The sequence below is a fragment of the Oncorhynchus clarkii genome, chromosome 30 (assembly GCF_045791955.1).
Source record: "Oncorhynchus clarkii lewisi isolate Uvic-CL-2024 chromosome 30, UVic_Ocla_1.0, whole genome shotgun sequence".
Lineage (NCBI taxonomy): Eukaryota > Metazoa > Chordata > Actinopteri > Salmoniformes > Salmonidae > Oncorhynchus > Oncorhynchus clarkii.
This window is the reverse complement of record NC_092176.1, coordinates 15,862,095-15,884,104: the sequence shown is the minus strand read 5'-3', so window position 1 is coordinate 15,884,104 and position 22,010 is coordinate 15,862,095. Positions and strand designations below refer to the sequence as shown.

The 22,010-nt window shown below is 42.7% G+C and overlaps 1 protein-coding gene across 1 annotated transcript in view; it reads left to right on the top strand.

Annotated features, from left to right (window-relative positions):
• Positions 1-356: 356 nt before the first annotated feature.
• LOC139389667 (LIM/homeobox protein LMX-1.2-like) overlaps positions 357-22,010 on the top strand; it is a 53,074-nt gene continuing 31,420 nt past the window's right edge. Inside the window, exons 1-2 of the mRNA XM_071136543.1 lie at positions 357-492; positions 1,207-1,393. Of these exons, the coding sequence (XP_070992644.1) occupies positions 357-492; positions 1,207-1,393 (323 nt within the window). The remainder of the gene's footprint in view (positions 493-1,206; positions 1,394-22,010) is intronic.

Genomic DNA, 22,010 nt, shown 5'->3' with positions numbered 1-22,010 from the left:
TGCTTGAGCGGATACGTCCCTCCTCCATAGCCTTCTCTTCTGGCCACGCTCGGGTGCAAACAAGAAGGTAGCCGAAACGTATTCAGTCCAAATTAACAGGTGACTGCTCAAAATAGTGTTTGTCAAATTTGTTGCCGCTTCTTACGATTCTGTGACATCTGAAGATTCTGCTTAGGAGAGCCCCACAAAAAGTGGAGCCGGTCTTAACATTGGGACGCCTTTTTTAATTTTAATTATTTTAATTAGCGATCTGGGAACACACATTGTTTGTGTATGTGTGTGTGCGAGTAGTCTCAGCAAATATTGTGGGCTTTAGCTGGGATTTGAAGCGAAAACAAGTCTGACAGTACATTGTTATGGATATTGCAACAGGTCCCAAGTCACTAGAACGCTGTTTCTCGAAGAGAAACCATTCCAAGTACCCAAGGATGTTAGACGGTATAAAGATTGAAGATAATCCCCATCGTCAAGCTACCCTTGGAGTCATGCTTGGTAAGTCCTGTTTAGTTTCATTTGCATCCATAGTATTAAAAGAGCCGGAGAGTGCAGATAGCACACACAATACGAGACCTTTGATGAACACACCATTGCTGCAATTGTATGTCCGCAGCTATGCAGACTATATCCTCTCATGACCCGTAGGCCTCCTACCTTAACATTTGATATATTTTACCATTTTCTTTAGATGTCATTTTAAATATGAATGTATTGTATTCTTAGCAACAAATAACACAAATGACTGATCACTGTGTTCACGATCTATGTCTTACTCTGGCACAATAGCCTGTTTCATTCATTTGTGAAATTATTACTACGTCAAATCATTTGATGACAATTACTGTAATTGATTGCTGCTTGTTAGGACATAGGCTATCACATTCAACAAATATTTTCACCGCTAGCTGGCCTCATTCCTGATTTTAGTGGTTTTGGTATAGATATTAAAACACATTCACTAAGCACTCCAGGTCTATATTCCGATGATCATTGTAGTTATTAGACTAGGCCCTACAACCTGGTCTTGTAGTGTGATAAGGACTGCTTGTGTTTTCTCTTTTATAGTTACATGTTTATGACATGTTTATAATCTATTACTTCATATTTAATATCTAAACTGAACATTTAAATTGTAAATAAAGAAATACAAAAATAGAGCTAGTATGAATATTATTGTTGAATTTTAAACTTATTTTGCATCCATTTTAGGGACAGAATACCATCACCGATCTGTATGTGAAGGATGCCAGCGTCCAATATCTGACCGGTTTCTGATGAGAGTCAACGATTCCTCATGGCACGAGGAGTGTTTGCAGTGCGCTGTGTGTCAACAACCTCTCACTACCAGTTGTTACTTCCGGGATAGGAAACTGTACTGCAAACATGACTACCAACAGTAAGGACAATAATACTTATTTATATATGTTGTGTGGTTGTTTTACGCGCAAGGATATATCACCAAGTAGGCCTTGGCTAGGCCTATCCTACAACCAATTGGGAATCATGAGTATAATTCTGGTTTAGAGTTTGTCCAACCATTTCAGAATTGCAGCAGAATAACCCACTTTGATTTAATTGATGTCATCAGGCCTATACTGTTAGCTGATGTGTCCAATTTTCCAATAATTTCACTCTTCACGCGGTCGAATGCGGTCCTCTTGCGCAAGCACAGATACGCGCTTCCGTTAGGCCTACTTGTCAGTTGCCTGGACTTATATCGCTCTTTAGAAAACATGGGCAACATTTACGCCCATCATAGACCTATAATTGAAAAAATTAAGCTTTTCAATATTTTCTTTATTTTTATTATATGGCGTGTGATAACAGGTAGGCCTACAGGCAGCCAGTTTAAATTCACGTTAGTGTTAGTCGTAATTATTTTCTAACGTTGATGTAGGTAGCCTATGCAGTGTCCACCACTTGGTCGAAATGATAGTCAGTCACAGAACAGTTGGTTTTTAGTGGCACTTTATTATCTGCAATTTCGTTTATATTTGATATTGTTATGACGTGGATCTCTTGCGGCAAGTGTTTAATTTGTCGTTGGATTGGAGAACGATGGTAGTCACTGCAGCGTTCAGTGGAGCATTTAGCCTAACCTTGTTCATAGTAGTAGGACGGCAAGATTAATGTCTAAACCTCAACCATTCAACATCGGAGCGCATTTTTTTCTTAATGCAAATGTTTTAGACAATTATAGGTCTAAATGCAGCGTAGGCCTTTGTCTCGTTTCAAGTTAAACAACAACCCAAACATGTAGACCCCCCCATTTTAATAGTTTATTGATATTATTTCTTTATTAATCCCATGTCATTGTAATAATTACACACACTCACAGAGAGAGAGAGAGGGAGAGAGAGAGAGAGATTATAAAAAAGAACTAGAAGGAGATACAAGCCTTTTTGCGAATATAGTGGGCCTATATACGAAAATGCTCTATTTAGTTCTGTTCCTTTATTACATTATAGGAATAATAGGTTTTCATTCGACCATTTTAAATAACAAAAACGGCCTGCGAAAAGCAACAATGGCATGCGTAAATGTTCTCCATACACTCTGAGAACTAAAAATATTATTATTATTATTATTATGATTATCATTATGATTATCATTATTATTATGATGATGATGATTATTATTATTATTACTACTACTAATATTCATAATTATCATTATGACCTTTAAAACTTTTACTTTGGACACGTTTAATTGGTAGACTAATTAAACGTCAATGGAAATGTATAGTAAAACTATTTTAAAAAAATACATTTATACATGTAGTTTTTTTTTCTTCTATAACTAACAGCAAGAACATGGATGCAGTAATGATATTTTGTGGCAGATCACATGCATGCGTGATATCGAAAACTTACCGTTGCGCGCATCCAATAAAGCCTTGACAATGGTGAAGCAAACTGACTGATGGCGTTTGCTGTTGTCTCGATGGGGGGCTAAAGTGTATTCTCCCTGCACAGTCTTTGTGTAGCATGTGGACTTAGGGGTGCCCTGTGTTCCCACTCATTGCATCAGTGCTCTTCATGCTTGTCACTCAATTTTAAACTTTTTGTGTCAGAGCTTTTTAACACTGCTACTTCAATCACTGGTACATTATAGCTCTCTGCTAGATACCCTGAATCAAACAATGAGCTACATCTATTGCCCCGCATCACTCTCATTGTCTGCTATTCATCCTGCTCTATCCAACATGACCTTAGGCAGTTAGTAGTAACAATGTGAATTTCATAGCAGCAGCTCCGGGATGCCATTGCCTGGGAGATGCAGCCAGGAAACAGTGACATAGACAAACAGTGCAGGCAGGCACGGAGAGGGATCCTGTTATTTGACCACCTTTCTCTCTGTGGTGTTTGCGTACAGTGTGTGTGTGTGTGTGTGTGTGTGTGTGTGTGTGTGTGTGTGTGTGTGTGTGTGCGTGTGCGTGTGTGTGTGTGTGTGCGTGTGTGTGTGAAATTGTGTATGAGGCCGGAACTGGCAGTAGTTTATTTTCACAATTGGAGTGCTGTTTTGGCCGTGAAGTGTTGTAACCGTTGTAATGCTGTGACCTTCCAGGGTATCCACAGCCTCTAAACAGCAACCTGCTGATTCCTGTCATGTACACCCACACTATTACCCATCATTACACCATCTAGCCTCCCTTTCTTCACCTTCCATCAGTCTCAGGTCAACAACTAGCAGGGGGGTCCCATGTGTACACAACACTATCTGTATTTATTTGTTTATTTCATTTGCGTTGATGGGATACTTAGAGGTGTAATTGGCACCTTTTTGACTTTTATGACACCAATTTAAGATGTGTTTGTCAGCCCACAAACTGCCATGAGCTGCAAGGCAGGCTCCTTGCCATACAAAGGGAGAGGTGCCTAATTACATTCCTACAGCAAATGATGCATGCCCCATAATCATCTCTGGCTACCATAAATCAAGGGATTGGCAAATGTTCATTTTTACACCTTTGGCACAATTTACAGCTTTATGTTCATACCAAGGAAGTGTATGATTTTGTGTCCCATTAAATTCTCCCTCCAACATAGTTTTACAAAACCTGGCTCAGAGTTAGGATGAATAATCTTATTATAGGATTAGGGTAGGATTTAATTCTTGAAATGTTCTTAAGACTTTCTCCTGTTGATATATAAACAACTGGATTTAATTACGTTTCAGAATGGTACAGAATGTTGAAGTTGATTTTTTTGTCTCACAATTGACTAAATAGAAGATTTACACATTAGACAAATGCGCAGTTTATAAGAATTTCGAAATTGAGCTATTTCACTTTTTTTTTATCAATACATTTTAATAAAATTAAATGGATATCATACAGAATATTAATGACATATTCCACTGGACCCAATCATTTTTTACATGTTTTTTAAATGTATTAATCACATGGAAAATGTAATGCAAAACTTTGTATATTTATATAATGTCATGTGACTTTTAAAATGTGTTATCTTACTCAATTCTCCATACATGATTGAGATTGTATGCAAAGTACTTTAGAGTAGGACAGGTGACAATGTAAAACCACTACTAACCTAAGTAAATAGGTATGGTGTGTTTGGTTGTCTGCTGGGTGGAAACTGTAACTGAAGAAACCATGAGGTGGTCGTTGGTCGGTCGGTCGGGGAGGGAGATGATGTGTGAGAAGTGGAGTGAAAATACACCATCCCCTTGAGAGCTTCTTCTGACCTGGTGTTGGGAGTTCAATTAGACATCATTAGAGGACACATGTATCTCCCCGAGAGGGGCGTTTTCCCTAACCAAGCATCATGCTAGCAGATACCCATAAACTTCCAGTCTGCTAGCATGCTAGCAGATACTCATAGACTTACAGTCGTTGCGCTAGTTAGAAACTTCCTTCAAACGGCACGCAGAGAGAAAAACGGATACTGTGTCTACAAGTTCATCTGACTCTGAGGAAGTAGATAAAGGGCCTCAGTTCCAAAATCCGAAGTATCCCTTTAAGGTATATTATTTCTGAAAATATATTGTTGCAAACTATTTTATTGTGATGCTCAGACAAGTGCAGGTAGGTGGCAATAGATCTAGTGAAATATTTCCATTAGAATGCATTTTTTTGCTAAATAAATATTTCTGCTATCTATTGCAATATTTACAATTTCTAATCTATGTTGCTAACCACTTGATCCACTATTTGAATATATGTTGAAGCAGCAGTATTGCTCAAGTCACTATGCACATTATTATAACAAACCACTGAACACATGACACCAGAGCCCCTTACTATCAGCACTGGACGAGCCCCTGGTGTGCTGATTGGTGCTTTTTAGGCCTGTTAGGCGTGTCCTCCTGTGAAATGTTGTTTTTTAATTAGCTGTGTTCAGGATGCGGGGTGGTGGATACATGCTGACAGCTAGGTTTCTACACTAGCTGCACTAGCTCACTCTGTGTTCCACTCACTGTAGTGTACGACACTCCTGTGTGCATTTGCTCTCGGTGTGAACAGGGATTCACGCAAAATGGTCAAGGTATTCTCATGCCGACTCCATCCTTGTGTACGGGGACATTCTGGAGTAGAGGACAAAGTTACTCTTACACATTGGCTATACTGTAGCTATGTCATGGTGCTTTTGATGATATGATAAAGGACTAGCCAGGTCATAAACAGAGAGACGTATTTTGCAAAACGTAACGTTCTTTGTTCTCTAATTTTTTCCAAAAGAACGAGAAAGGGGATGATGGAGTGGCTATGGCTAGCGCTGGAATAGAAGTAGAGGGCCCCTGCATAAAGACAAATCTAACGTTAGTTGCCGTAAGCTGGATAATATTGCTTCAGCTTGCCTGGATTCTTAGTGCATGGCGCGGCAAGGAGCTGACTGGTCTAGCTGTGTTCCTCTGTAAGGAAGTATTGAGTTTTGTGTCAACATTGCCTGGCCTGTCCCAGCAGCATAATATGATGCAATCATCTGTCATCTCATGACGTACAAACCATTTCCCCCTACTCATCGTGACCTGTTAATGGTACTTTAGGGGTTATTTATTTGTAATGCCGTATACACTTCTTATTTACTTGGTGCATTTACCAATGGTTAACTGAGTTTGCAATTATAAGATGCTCTCGTCCACCCACATTAAATTATAAATATTTGATTCCCAACATCCAAACCATGGTAATATAGGCTTAGTTGTTCGTTTAATCACAGTGTGTGTTTGTGTGTGTGTGTGTCTTTGTGTCTTTTTGCATTTGTCCGTGTGTGCATGCTTGCGCATGTGTATGACTGCAGTTGAAAAAGGACGAGCTAGCAAGATACTTTGGCAAGCCACAGAGGCTCAGCCATGTTAATGCCCATCACCACTTAAGAGGCCAGGCTGGTGGGTAGGGATGTGGGGCTACGCCTTGTGGCTTGTTGTGGGGGAGCTGTTGGCCTGAGGAAGAGTGGAGTCGGAATCGGTACTGGGAACTGCCTGGTGGGCTCACATTACTCAGAATGATAGCAAAGGGGGCAAAGCAACTCAAGCATGCAATTTGTTGGTAGCCACAACTTAACCTCAGCTCCTAAAGTTAGAGATCCAGTGTGGGAGTCAGTGGGACCTGTCAGTCAGACAGGAATGCTAATCAGCCATGAGTAAAGGCTTGGGAACATAGGGATTTTCATCAGCATCTTCAACTCCTAAGGGAATCGTTGGCAGAGGGTGACAACTATTAAAAAAATACTGAAAATGTTTTAATCCAATCTACAAATTAGACTGAAATAAAAAAGCAAAATCTGCAGTTATCCCTTTATATAGAGAGAAAGAGAGAGCGTTAGAGAGAAGATACAAGGAAAAAGGGACAGGGTTAATGGCACTAGTAGACGTGTCAATTTGTGAAAAAAATATTAGGATGGCTGTTTTTTTCATTGATTTAATTGATGTGAATTTTTTTTATCACTAATTAGAATGATGTTTTTTTTTTTACAATCATGTTTTAGTGTTTGTACTGTATCTGCAGAACAACCAATCTGTCCATGCCTGTTCTACAAGCACCCCAGTCGAACCTGCATGTGGAATTGAGACAAGGCCTCTTCTGGCTCAGGATTTCAGAGCTGGCCCCCTGCACTCCGTAAATGTGATCACACTGGAATGTTTTTTCCAACACGTAGGCTTTTCACAGATACACAAGAAAGGGTGGCATCAGGATGGTAAGTGCTGCAGTCCGACTGCTGTGTGCCCTTGGCGCACTCTCACACTAATGACACACATTCTACCACCACATGAGGATCTGTGCATAGCAGTATGTTTACCCTCAACCAGTGGATTTTAGTCCATCTCTCTATCTCTCTGTTTCTCTTTCTTCTGCCCCTTGGGCAGTCTGTAATCATATTTCATTGTAGCAGTACATTCACTCAAACCTCACAAATCAGTACTGTTACCTACACTCACTGATTAAATGTATATGTCATACTCAGTAGGAATGTAATCGTGTTGGCGCATTTCGTGACTTATTTGACATACATACATGTATGTGCTCTGACGTTGATAATGTTAGCACTTGTCATTAAACACACTTTAGTCAACAACAAAATCTTTCTCTGCCACTCTTTTTGTTCATCTCTTAATGAGATTAGCTAACAAACACTGGTATTTCTGCCCAAGCTGACTGACAGAGATCTGTACTTTTATCATAGACTGTGACATTAAGCTGTGGAGTGCTTTGTCCTGGGTGGAGGCCCTGACGGAAACAGGGGCTCCTAATCCCTTTAGTTGTGTCAGGTCCAGAGAGGGGGGAGAATGGTGAGGAATAGGATGGGGCTGCATAATGCCACAGCCCCAACTTCCCCCTAAGCCCTCTTCCACAGCCAAGTGGGCATGAGACTGATCTTATGAGGCACACACACACACACCCTTAAACATCCATTATAGTGTGTGTGTGTGTGTGTGTATGTGTGCGCGCGCGCATGTAAGTACAGTACATGCAAGTGTGTGTGCATACACCTGAGCACATGTACAGTATGTCTTTGTGTGTATGTGTGTGAGTGCATGGCTTGCTATAGCAGGAGGTTGGTGCAACCCAGAATGAGATTAATAAACCTGGCCAGTTCCCTGGTAGAACCCCAACATTGGCTTTTGTCTGCAGCTCCCTGGGTACTGTGGGGCTTAGACTCCTTTGTGTACCCTCTTACGGTAATCCATCTCCAGCAGAAGTCCCCTGGGGACACTTTATTTACTCATTCAACTGTTTGGAAGTCTGTTAGACTGCAGATCAGATGCACTGAAACAATCTGGTTACTTTAACCAGGCCTTCAGATTCCACCCCATCCTCTTTCCACTCCCGTCTCAGAGCTGATGTAGGCTGCAGGTGGGAGGGTCACTGGCACTGCTCAGGCTCATCTCCCTGGCTTACTGTCCTGTCTATCAGCACCCTCTGTCTCTCAGGCCAATGGCGCACAGAGGTGTTATGAATGCTAGCTGTAGAGTAGCCTCCAAGGTGTATACACTATGAATGTTTAGACAATTATCACCTCATAGAGTTACAGTTTTGGCCTGCAAATGAAAGTGTTGGTTGAAGTTCATTCTCTCCACAATCTTTTAGGGTATAGGTTAGATATGTAGTGCTGGGGCAACTGAAGAAAGGGTTGTTTTCTGCACAGAGGAGACGGGTCTCAGACATATTTAGTACTTTTTGGCTCCCCTGCTCAATGGGCAATAATTCAGTAACAACAAGGACGGCAAGTGAGGTGTCACACTGTCAAAACGAACAGCTCAGTTTTATTGGAAACCAGGAGATGTATTGTGTTCTCTATTTATCAAAGGAGAGCCAGTGCCGTGGTTCTGGGGCTGAATCCTGAAGCCAGAAACAGCAGGCTGTCAGGAACTCTAGATATGCCTTTGGCCTATTCCCCTGGAGCAGGAGGGGAGAAAGGTTTAAGTAAACTGCAACGACGACATGTAGACCAGCGAAGGCTTCCTAAACCTCTCTGTTTGAGGATCACCGCTGATTGACCATCGCTGTCTTGGCAAGAAAAATAACCCTGCAGTGAAAACATTGCAGATTGGGTTTCGTTGTCTCTCCCAACCTTTCTGGTAAGCCACCCCAAAACCAGCTAAAATGATTTGTGCTCAGGGTCCGGTGACCCATGGAAGCTTCAAAAAGCTCCAAGGGGAAATATTTGTATGCTATTAGATGAAGGATTTGGAGGAGTGGGAGAGATGGGGAGGAGGGGGTGGTGAAGGGGTGTGGAGTGCAGATGACCAGTGTAAGACAATGCAGATGTGGAGGCTCTGTGGTACTGTGGTGATGACAGGGGAGAGTGTTCACTAGTGAACTGAGTGGCTGCCTGCCCTGCCCACCCTGGACTCTGCCCTGGAGACCTGGAGAAGACAGACGCCATGTTTGATGTGAAGGGAGGGGGGACAAGCGAGAGAGAAAAATACAATAGAGCGAAAGAGAGGCGAGTGAGGGATAGGGAAAGAGAGAGATAAAGATGGAGGACGGAGCGATAAAGAAAGAAATATACACAGAAAACGAAGCAGGCAAAGCATGTGGAGGGAAAGATAGAAAGGTGGAGGAGGTAGAGCCAAATAAAGAAAGAAAGAAAGAAGGAAGGAAAGAAACAAAGAAAGAATGAGGGAAAGATAGAAAGAAAGAAAGAAAGAAAGAGGAGAGCAAAAAAGAGGGAGAGGGAGAGAGAGGGAGAGAGAGGGAGAGAGAGAACTGGGATATAAGAGGCATTTTATCATCAGCGAGACGATGAAACTGAGCGTCTGTGCCCCCCCCTCGCCTTCTCTCGCTGCTGGCTGGATCTTAATATTTCCCAGAAAACAGCCACAATACATCTTCCTGGGAAATTCCAGCACTCGTGAGCTGCAAAATGATCCTGCACCTTGGAGAGGACTGGATAAGGGGATGAAATATGGATGATTTACAGAATGAGATAGAACATTAATTCTGATATATTTTGTTTTGAAGTGTTAATGAAAATACATGTGTCTCCATGCTTTTGAAAGTGTGAAGAACATTGAATAGGAAAAACATATTTAGCTTATGAGACAGTGGATAGATATTTCGTTGTCATAAATTTAGCCGGTGGTAAGTAATGTAATAGACACCGGCTGTAACATGATTTTAACCAATCAGCATCCAGGATTAGACCCCCCCCGTTGTATAAATTAAGATATTTGTGTCTCCATACTGTTGAAAGTGTGAAGAACATTGAATAGGAAACACATAATTAGGTTGTTGAATCAGAACTGTCACTATATGGATTCAATAGTCTTATGTTTAGAATAGTGTGAATCTTATTCAACGGCTTCTGGATGACTTGATGTACTTACCATATGTCGTTTCATTTGCTCAGTTATTGCCATATCATCATTTTCAACGACCTTTACTGTACCCCCATAATCTCTTTTGATTTGGCTCTCTTTGGCCCTGTGGTTTTTTACATTAGTTTAATACCAGTGCCTTATTGAGATTGTTCATTTGAGTCAGTGAGGTGGAACCCCCCCCCCGATGGAAATACGTTGTGGTGGGATGCAAATCCAAACTCAGCAGTTAAAAGGCAAACGTGTGGTCTATGGCAGCCCAATCTGTCTTGGGCCCCTGTGATTGTCGCTGCCTCCCCCTGAGAGCGGGCGGGTGAGCGGGCCCAGCCCCCTGGGGTGGGCGTCTGTCTGATGTCAGTCCTGCAGGCCTGCCGCTGGGTTCTGCCTCTGCCCCTGCCGGCACAAGTGTCAGGCATCCCACCCCTACACCCCGAGGCCGGAGTCCTGCTCTGAAACCCAAGCCTCAGTCTAGCGTTGTGATCCCAGCTGGAGAGACAGCACTGGCTCTGACCGGGGCCCTCTCTTGCACAGTGTGGAACTGGGGTCACGAGTTGCCTCTCTCCCTCTGCTCAGTCTACTCTACACCACTGCAGTGCACACTGGGACTGGAGAGTCCTCTGCTCTATTCAAACTGGTGATATAAGACTTGTTATTGGCAGACTCAAACACAACAGACAGATGGGATGTAGTCAGTTTGTATCTACAGTAAATTGAAAGCAGCTACAGTATACCCAACTGTATTTGTTTGAAATGTGTCAGATATTTCACAGATGCTGTTTGAATGTAGATTTTTTTTTTAGTGAAACATTTAGGTTGGGGGGGGGGGGGGGGGGGTAGTTGTAAGCATGACTACAATGTGACTATTTGTGTGTGTGTGTGTGTATACTATGTTCATATCTGCGTTTGTGTAGTACATGAATGAGTGAATGAATGTTTAAGTCTGTGTTTGAAGTGGATCTGTCCCACAGCCAGGCATTGGACACGGTGTTGGCAGATGACACAGTCTGTGGTTTCTCCTCCCGGTTACGCGGCTCTGGAGGCAGTAAGCGGTGCGTGCCACCCAAACCACAGCCCCCCTCCATCAGCAGCAAGCTGGCCCTCTCCCTGCTGTCCCTTCCTGGCCTGTGGATGAGTGCTACATCCTGGCTTTCAGCACAGGGGTTAGCTGGGGATTCGCCTACGGTGGAGGTGTAGTATCAGGCCCTGTCTGTCAGCTCCTCGTTCCCCTTCCGCTCACCCCTCTGCACGGCCAGCCTGCAGTGGCACAACACACACACCCCTCCGGAAGACCGAGTGACTCAGATTTCTTACATGAAAACGAAAGGATTGCCCTCAGAATAGACATATTCATGGCCATGCCAGTGAAAAGAGGCTGTTTAAAACCGTTAAGTGCTCTGGTGTTGTGTTTTCAAACAGACCGAGAAGGCTTTGACACACACACACACACACACACACACACACACACACACACACACACACACACACACACACACACACACACCCACACACACACACACACACACCCCCCAAAACATCTGTATCCCACATGCTCAGAGACATGCTTACACATGTTGTAGGATTTGTGACCATAATCAGATTAATTGGTCCATCTTTCCTTGGAAACATAACATCTCCACATGGAGGCCTCTTTTAGCTTTCAGCTGGAAGCCAGTTACACTAACCAGAACCCATGCACCGGCTGAAGGGGCACTCGGGTCAGAGAATGCCCTCTGACATGTCAGCTCCAATGGAATAGATACTACAGAGATCTCTCGAAGACTCTACCGAGAGATACCATTTGACACATTCCACTGATATTTTATAAATGTTATCAAATATCAGATCTCTCTTTATAACCAATGAATGAAGTTGTCTTTGTCTTTGTAAATTGGCACACTCTATGTCCCTCTCTTTCAGAGACAGAAGTAAAAAAATACTGTTGGCCTTGCAAAAGAAAAGTACATTAGCTTGAAGTATGTTTCTAATCCTTATTAACATTCTCCAAAGTCATGCATGAAATATAGGCCTGGTGCCTGCCACGCTAAGCAACATAGGTTTTTCTATTTCTCCACAACTATTTCTCATGAGAGTGATCATCTACACACACGCTGCTGTTCATGACTTTATTACAGGTTTTAAATTCACCTCAACTCTGACATGGAAATTATACAGAGGAAGGAAAAGTATAGCAGTTATTTCTCCTCCTCTCTTTCCTGTTCTAAATGATCCTGCATTGGATTACTAATAGTAGTGTAGCTGATGTAGTTGAAGTTAAGAGATTAGATGTTTTTCTTACCATTCATTATTATTTAGATCTTATCGGTAATCACAAAACAAAAACACGACTGCAGAGCGTATGCTAACCGCTTTGGTCTTTCTTGTCCGCTTCCCAAATGTGCACAGTAAAGACTGTACATTACATGTGTTTCAAAGGTTTCCTCTCGTAAATCACATGTATTAATGCACATGTGACGGTGCATTGACATACCATGCAGTATTGAGCTTTTGTAGTTACATCGATAACTGCTTGCTCATATCATTAATAGACGTGGTTTTAAATTCTCAATCTGGCCCTCATACCATCACGGTAACCTGATCATCCCCAGTTTACAATTGGCTCAATCATCCCCCCTCCTCTCCCCTGTAACTATTCCACAGGTCATTGCTGTAAATGAGAATGTGTTCTCAGTCAACTTATCTGGTAAAATAAGGGTTAAATAAATAAAAATGCATTGACATAGGGATTGTCATTATTATAAGTGTGTTGTCTGATGGAGTAATTGTCATGTCAGGGTTCTTAATAGTGCGGTGATGTTGCTTAGGGTTTGATGACGGTCTTTTTTAGATAGTGTACATGCAAACATCCCAGAGAGGTTCTCCCTCCCTCCCTCCCTCCCTCCCTCCCTCCCTCCCTCCCTCCCTCCCTCCCTCCCTCCCTCCCTCCCTCCCTCCCTCCCTCCCTCCCTCCCTCCCTCCCTCCCTCCCATATCCTGGCACTAATAAACTCACACACACACCACATATATACTCTCCCCACCCCCTCAAAGAATACACACATGGAGTCATGCAGCAAATCTGGGTCCAGGGGAGGCGTGTGGTTTTGGAGCCAGTGAGGGAGTCATGTACCGCCGTCCCACAGAGAGATGGCAGGAAGATAAGAGAGAGAGAGAGGAGGAAGGACCCTCTACAGAAAAACATCCCACTATGACCTAACCTGGGAGAAGAGATGGGGGCGGATCACTGCCTGGACAGATTTGCTGCATTGGCAGATGATGCAGATGGCCAACGTTATAATATGCATAGTGTTTAGTAAATACTCAATTGACCAGATATGTCACATCTATTGATTATTATCAATGTGGAATTTGAATATGAATCCACAGTAGAAATAGAAGCAGAGTCAGAGCTGTAATGTATGGTAAGAGCAAATCATTTTTATGGATTTTCTAACCAACAACAAAAAAAAAAAAAAACAGAGCGAGAGAAAGCGACAGACTCTTGGCAGAGTCATTCTCTGCAGTTATAACTTTGAAAACCGCTTGGAATTTGCAATATTTGATGAGAGAGTTGTGGGGTGCTAGAAACAGCGAGTGGTTTCTGGAAGCGCCGCTTACACACAGATCAGCAACATTAAAAGAGATTTACACCCTAAGTCCTTAAAACAGTTTGCTTTTGCTCAGTCGCTTCTCTTTTCCAGATATTTCAGGGAAGTAATAAACTGCTCTGACAAGGATTTGAGTGGCTCTGAAACATCCCTCATGGGCAGTAGTTCTCCATTTCTGTTGCCTTTGTTTGAGTTTTTTACCCTTCTTCTTTTACAATATTAGACTATTGTTATTTGAGTGACTTTCAGGACTTACACTCTTGAATTTGGTTGCCTTGTTAAACAATTACCTGAAGACACAGCTAAATTGAACTCTTATAGGAAAACATTTTCGAACTAAGTTAGGAGTGCTGCTTGGCTCTATAGTAGCCTCATACAAACTCTGTTTTTCTTGATGGTTTAGTTCTTTTGAAGCTGGCTCCTCGGTCCAGAACGTAGACCTGCACAGTGTAAGATGTCATACTCCCACTGTGCTGACCAACATGCTCTATGGGCCCTGATGTGCCCATAACATTTAATGGCGCCTTGGCAACTCCTAAAGGAAACTCTTACTTTGCCTAGCAATCACGTTTCGTTCCCCTTTTTCTGGTTGTATTTATTTTTTATTTACTATAATTATTCCTTTGCGTCTTTGATATACACGGGCATGAACACATGGTTGAAAGAGGAAGAAATATGCATTATCTGCTGATTGTTATGATTATTGATGGGATAAATAAACCAAAACGAAAGGGAACATTTGTCTTGAGTAAGGCACGGTGACCTGCTTACTGTGTTCCTCTGGAGCTGTCTGCCTGGGCATGTGACAGGGGCTGGGAGGGCAGAGGAGGGCAGAGAGGAGGAGGAGAGGGCAATATCATGCCATGGCACGTGTCTCAGTGTAGGGTAAAGAAACTTGTGGACCTCTAACAGGTTGAGAAGTCCAAGCCTGGTTGCGATTGCCTCTGATAAACAATTCCTGTGGTCTCCTCTCTATGCTCTCTCTCTGCAAATCTACTGGGAGCTCTTTTGCTTTTATTGTTGTGTGTGCTTTGTTGTGGTGGTCTTTGTGTGTGTGTGTGTGTGTGTGTGTGTGTGTGTGTGTGTGTGTGTTTGAGTTGTGTATAATATTATGTATAATAGTAGATGAGCTCTATTAGCCTGCGGATGTTTTCTATATTCAGGATTAACAGACAGTGTTGTAGTATCGATAGAATTACTATGGTAGTATCGAGGTCAAAATTATAAGTCAGGGTCAGAACCGACTTGTTTACGATAATGTGTCTGTCGGCAGTATCAAAGCAGTCTTAGTAACATTCTTCTGAACAAAAGTCATGTCTAAACTGCCCCTTTGAATCTGTAGAGATGCCTCACGGCAGAGGGCGTTAGGTTGGTTGTGGGTTATTGAGCAATGCCTTTCAAAGCCTCAGATGAAGTTCTTTTCCTAAGATTGGGTGTAGCTGGCATTTTGGCTGCGAGAGAAGCCAGGTACAGTATCTTTGCAGCACAGATAAAGCTTCAGTCATCTCCCTGTGAATAGCATAATGTCACGATGAGAGAACATTTCACAAGATCCACAACCTCACCACAACAGCAACGTCTGTACAACATTGTCTTCAGAAATGAAATAACTGAAAAAAGTCATTGAATGTCCTTTATCCACCAGTGTAATGTAATAATCCCAAGACACTTCAACAGGAGAGCTGGTTGTACGATACATTCTTGTGCCTTGTGACTTTATCTGTTTCTGGACTTCCGTGCAGATGCCTGGCATCAAACCTCATGGTACTAAAAGTGTCGTGAGAAGGTAAGTGTTTACGGTGGAGATCCATAAGGTTAGAGGGATCAAAGCCCTGTTGAACGGACATTAGGCAAGGAAACAGGAACAAATAAACAAAATGGCCTTATTTTTGTCATGCATGGTAATCATGCTATCAGATTTACGACTCATCCCACGGTGAGAAACCATGCCGGGGAGAGGCCAATTTCTTTATTATATTATTCTTTATTGCTGTGAAAAAATACAGAAAATTAAAACCAGACCACGCAAGCATAAGAACAATAGCAGTTAAAAGTATGGAGAGGAAAAACCTCACAGAAACATTTGATATTTCACACCACAGACATACAGTATGTTTTGTTTATGGCTCTTTATTTTATTTTGCTCTGTAATATTTTTTTTTCTCTGTCGAGGACTGAAGCAGAACACTTATTGGATGAAACTCTTCTTTGACAGCTTTTTCATTCTCAATGCATTTCTGGGTTTATGGGGAAACGCTGAGCAGCACACTGTGTGAATTCTGCATTTTAACATCAGACAAGAGCCTTGTGTATGTCTGACTCGGTTCTGTTACTCAGCCGTCTTCTGGTGTTTGTCGGCTAGGGAAGCCTAATTGAACTGACTGTTTTAGGTTTCTCTGTTTACCGATGTTTTTATTGCTGAAATCTAGCTGAGCTTGAAGCTATTGGCCCAAATGGTATTTACTACTTTTCGACTAAACCTCTGCCTAAAAAACTGTTTGGAATAACATCATCATTTTTGGGGGGGTGTTGTTTCCGCCTTGTGGTCAAAATGATAAATGATAGTTTCAGACCTGATGTATGGTTTACATCAGTGGGAGAAAAAGTTAGATGTATTTTTGTGAAAATGGTACAGAGTGAGGACAGTAGTGTGTTTATGTGTTTCGCACATTCTGACGGACAGCTTTGTATTGGAATGCATCCTTTGTTTCAGGGCTTGGAGCAATCTCTTAGCTGTACAGTGTGTGTGTGCGTGTGTGTCTGGTGTTTGAGGGAAGATGACTGTGTTCATAGTCAGGCCTGTGTTAGGAGCAGTGTAGCCTACCACCCAGGTATCTGGAGCTTGTGCAGGTCTAAGTGGGACTTATTACTTGGGAGATAAATGTGGAGATAAGCCGGATCCTACTCTGGGAGATATATGAGGTGTCTGTACACTGCAAGAAGGTGCACCTGATGAGGAAATGAATGGTGCTAGGGTACAAGTGCAACCCCTGCCCCTCTCTCCTCAACCCACACTGCAGCACAATAGATCATTCTCTAGCTTACAGAGAAACGGTAGCTTACACTAGCATTTTGAAATTGTCTCTGGCCATTGCTTGTTGTTTGGGGTTTTAGGCTGGGTTTCTGTACATCACTTTGAGATATCAGCTGATGTAAGAAGGGCTTTATAAATACATTTGATTTGATTAGATTTGATGCAGAAATACAGTCCCATCAATAAGATCTGTTTTTACAGTATGAACCAGTCGTTTCTCCTTCTCTGGTAATGTTTGTGGGGAAAACATTCCTGGTTGGCTGGTGTGCTAACGGACAGCCTCAGGGCCTACACAAGTCTACCTCCTCATTTTAATGTTTCCTCTCACTCTTCTCTATCTCTCTCTTTCTATAAAACAAACATCTGCCCTTTTTATTTATTAGACAATCCCTCATCTGCAAAAGATGATGAAGAAGACATATTACAGCTCTTCAGGCAGGTTGCTGCTATTGCACATAGATTCATGGAAAGTAGAGTGCTTTCTTAGGCTCTTGAACACATTTGAGCTTTAAAACAGAAAACATATACATGTTAAAAGTATCTGCTCATTGCCCAGCTGCCGAGATGTATTTATAAAAATTGGACAGGATCACTTTAATCTTGCATATTAAAGGTAGACTCAGAGAAATTGGGGCGGCAGGTAGCCTAGTGGTTAGAGTGTTGGATCGAATCCCCGAGCTGACAAGGTAAAAATCTGTCACTGCCCCTGAACAAGGCAGTTAACCCACTGTTCCTAGGCTGTCATTGAAAATAAGAATGTGTTCTTAACTGACTTGCCTAGTTAAATAAAGGTAAATAAAATGTTGCCATGTACCGCAGATATTGAGATGAGTGCGATGTAAGACTTTGCTGTCGCACACAGTATCCGCGCGTTCGCTTCGTGCTGTAGCCAGGTCACCAAAACAGTTGAGAAGTTGAGCCTCATGCTTCAACACTCTTAGTTGTTGCGTTAATTGCTACACTATGCTATTTAGTATCTACATCATGCAGCTGACTATCTTTAACAGTAACAACAAAACAAAGACATGTTCATTACTGTACAGATAATATTGACTTATCCCATATTAACCATATCAGACTGAATGGTTACATTACATACTGTACTCATCTGTGTTGATATTTGATAATATTGACTTGATGATATTTTCAACAACAATGCTGTTCATTGACTGCAGTTAATTGACTACAGCTCAGCGTTTAACACCCTAGTGCCCTCCAAGCTCATCACTAAGCTCAGGACCCTGGGACTGAACACCCCCCTCTGCAACTGGATCCTGGTCTTCCTGACGAACAGTCCCCAGGTGGTGAGGGTAGGCAACAACACATCCTCCACGTAACCATCAACACGGAGCCCCTCCTGTATTTGTATTTATTATGGATCCCCATTAGCTGTTGCCAAGGCAGCAGCTACTTTTCATGGGGTCCAGCAAAATGAAGGCTTTGGGTGAACATGCAGTCGTGTTCACCCACGACTGCATAGTCGCGCACAAGACCAACACCACCATTGAGTTTGCTGACCACACGACAGTGGTAGGCCTAATCACAGACGATGATGAAACAGCCTATAGGGAGGAGGTCAGAAACCTGGCAGTGTGGTGCCAGTGTAACAACCTCTCCCTCAATGTCAGCCATACAAAGAAGATGATCGTGGACTAAAGGAAACAGAGGGCCGAGCATGCCCCTATCCACATCGATAGGGCTGTAAGTGGAGCGGGTTGAGAGCTTCCAGTTCCTCGGTGTCCACATCACTAAGGATTTATCATGGTCCACACACACCAACACAGTCATGCACTAATAAGACTGAAATTATTCTGCATGAGTCCTCAGATTCTCAAAAAGTTCAACAGTTGCACCACTGAGAGCATCTTGACTGGCTGCATCACCGCTTGGTTTGGGGGTGAGCTCCCTGCCATCCAGGACCTCTATACCAAGCAGTGTCAGAGGAATGCCCCCAAGTCACAGCAACCCAAGTCATAGACTGTTCTCTCTGCTATCACACAGCAAGAGGTACCAATGCACCAAATCTGGAACCAACAGGACCCTGAACAACTTTAACCCCCAAGACTGCTAAGTTGTTAACCCAATAGCTACCCAGACTATCAGCATTGGCCCTTTGTGCACTAACTCTTTTAACTCATCACATGTGCTGCTGCTACTGTTTATCTATCCTGTTGCCTAGTAACTTTACCCTTACCTACAGTTGGAGTTGGAAGTTTCCATACACTTAGGTTGGAGTCATTAAACTAGTTTTTCAACCACTCCACAAATGTCTTGTTAATAAACAATAGTTTTGGAAAGTTAGTAAGGACATCTACTTCGTGCATGATACAAGCAATTTTTCAACAATTGTTTACAGACAGATTATTTCACTTATAATTCACTGTATCACAATTCCAGTGGGTCAGAAGTTTGTATACACTAAGTTGACAGTGCCTTTAAACAGCTTGGAAAATTCCAGAAAATTATGTCATGGCTTTAGAAGCTTCTGATAGGCTAATTGACATAATTTGAGTCAATTGAAGGTGTACCTGTGGAAGTATTTCAAGGCCTACCTTCAAACTCAGTGCCTCTTCGCTTGAAATCATGGGAAAATCAAAAGGAATCAGCCAAGACATTAGGAAACAAATTATAGACCTCCACAAGTCTGGTTCCTCCTTGGGAGCAATTTCCAAATGCCTGAAGGTACCATATTCATCTGTACAAACAATAGTACACAAGTATAAACACCACGGGACCACGCAGCAGTCATACCGCTCAGGAAGGAGATGTGTTCTGTCTCCTAGAGATGAATGTACTTTGGTGTGAAAAGTGCAAATCAATCCCAGAACCACAGCAAAGAACCTTGTGAAGATGCTGGAGGAAACAGGTACAAAAATATCTATATCCACAGTAAAACAAGTCCTATATCGACATAACCTGAAAGGCCGCCCAGCCACTGCTTCAAAACCGCCATTAAAAAGCCAGACTAAGGTTTGCAACTGCACACGGGGACAAAGATCGTACTTTTTTGGAGAAATGTCCTCTGGTCTGATGAAACAAAAATAGAACTGTTTGGCCATAATGACCATCGTTATGTTTGGATTAAAAAGGGGGAAGCTTGCAAGCCGAAGAACACCATCCCAACCGCGAAGCACGTGGGTGGCAGCATCATGTTGTGGGGGTGTTTTGCTGCAGGAGGGACTGGTGCACTTCACAAAATAGATGGCATCGTGAGGCAGGAAAATTATGTGGATATATTGAAGCAACATCTCAAGACATCAGTGAGGAAGTTAAAGCTTGCTCGCAAATGGGTCTTCCAAATGGACAACGACAGCAAGCATAGGACAACAAAGTCAAGGTATTGGAGTGGCTATCACAAAGCCCTGACCTCAATCCCATAGAACATTTGTGAGCAGAACTTAAAAAGCGTGTACGAGCAAGGAGGCCTACAAAATTGACTCAGTTACACCAGCTCTGTCAGGAGGAATGGGCCAAAATTCATCAAACTTTTTGTGCTTGTGGAAGGCTACCCAAAACGTTTGACCCAAGTTAAATAATTGAATGGCAATGCTACAAAATACTAATTGAGTGCATGTAAACTTCTGACCCACTGGGAATGTGATGAAAGAAATAAAAGCTGAAATAAATCATTCTCTCTACTATTATTCTGACATTTCACATTCTAAAAATAAAGTGGTGATCCTAACCAACCTAATACAGGGAATTTCTATTCTGATTAAATGTCAGGAATTGTGTAAAACTGAGTTTAAATGTATTTGGCTAAGGTGTATGTGAACTTCCGACTTCAACTGTATATCTACCTCAATTTCTCAATACTAGTACCCCATGTATATACCCAGGTTATCGTTACTCATTGTGTATTTATTCCTCCTGTTGTTTTTCTATGATTTATCTTTTTTTCTCCTGCATTGTTGGGAGGGGCCTGTAAGTAAGCATTTCACTGTTAGTCTACACCTGTTGTTTACAAAGTATGTGACAAATAACATTTGATTTTGATTTGATGATTGTCACTCAGCTCTGGTGGTTTTTTAATCATTTGATCTGAGCTGGGGACCTCTCCTGAGACCCGAGCAACGTTTAGCAGTCTGTGGCTCAGGACCTCAGGGCTTGTCTAAGCCGTGCCCATATCTGAGCTGCCGTTATTAGCTCTGCTCTCGAGAGCGTGCGGCTCATCTCTCCCCCGAGAGCGAGAGCGGCTGAGAAATGAAGAGCGTCGAGCAGAGCTCAGCGGTGGAGGGGCAGCCCGACATGTAACAGTAATTACTCCACCGATATTCCTCACACAATAACGGTGTCATCAGTCATTTGCATAACCCCGCTCCATTCACCCGGGCAGATGAATGCATATGATCTTGTCATGGGCCTCAGGAGTTTATATTATTTATGGATATATGTTTTTCTCTCCTTTATGCAGCTAGTACTAGAAATGCAGAGGCTATGATGAAACAGATGCTGGATTTAGGTACGGTTACCAGGGCAACACCATCTATTGTGTGTTTTACTGTATTGGCCCCTGATACTGTAATGAAATAAAATAGTCTTTGCCCATGGCCTTTGGTCTTTCTGCTGACACAATGGCATTTTTGAACAGTGTGATGTGGGTGGGATCAGATTTGTGGGATTTCTCTGAAACACTTTGTCTTTTGATAGGACATCTTGACAGAGAAAGTTAGTTGTGATGCCACAGGTGGGTGGATGTCTGTGTGTGTGACACACTCTCCATCTCTATAGATGAAGACTGAGGGGGGACACTGGATGCCACAGGGCTTCGCCCTCAGCCATCAGTTAGTGGTCATTGGTCATAGGCTGTCTCCTCTTTATTTATTTTGCTCTCCTGCCCCGTCCTCCCAGCCTGGTCTCCCACTGGAGTAGGGCCCTCAGGCACCGCATCATTTATTGCTGTCAGGAGCCAAGGGGGGGGGGGGGGGGGGGGGGATGGGGGGGGGGGGGGGGTGGGGGGGGCTGGGAAGATGTGCTGCAGAGGGAGGGAAGCCATTGATGGGGATGGGAGAAGCAGGAGTTCCAGTCAAATCTCAGCTGTTGAATATTTAATGATGCCTGGAGTGTTTATTTAGTTAGCCTGTCGATTTT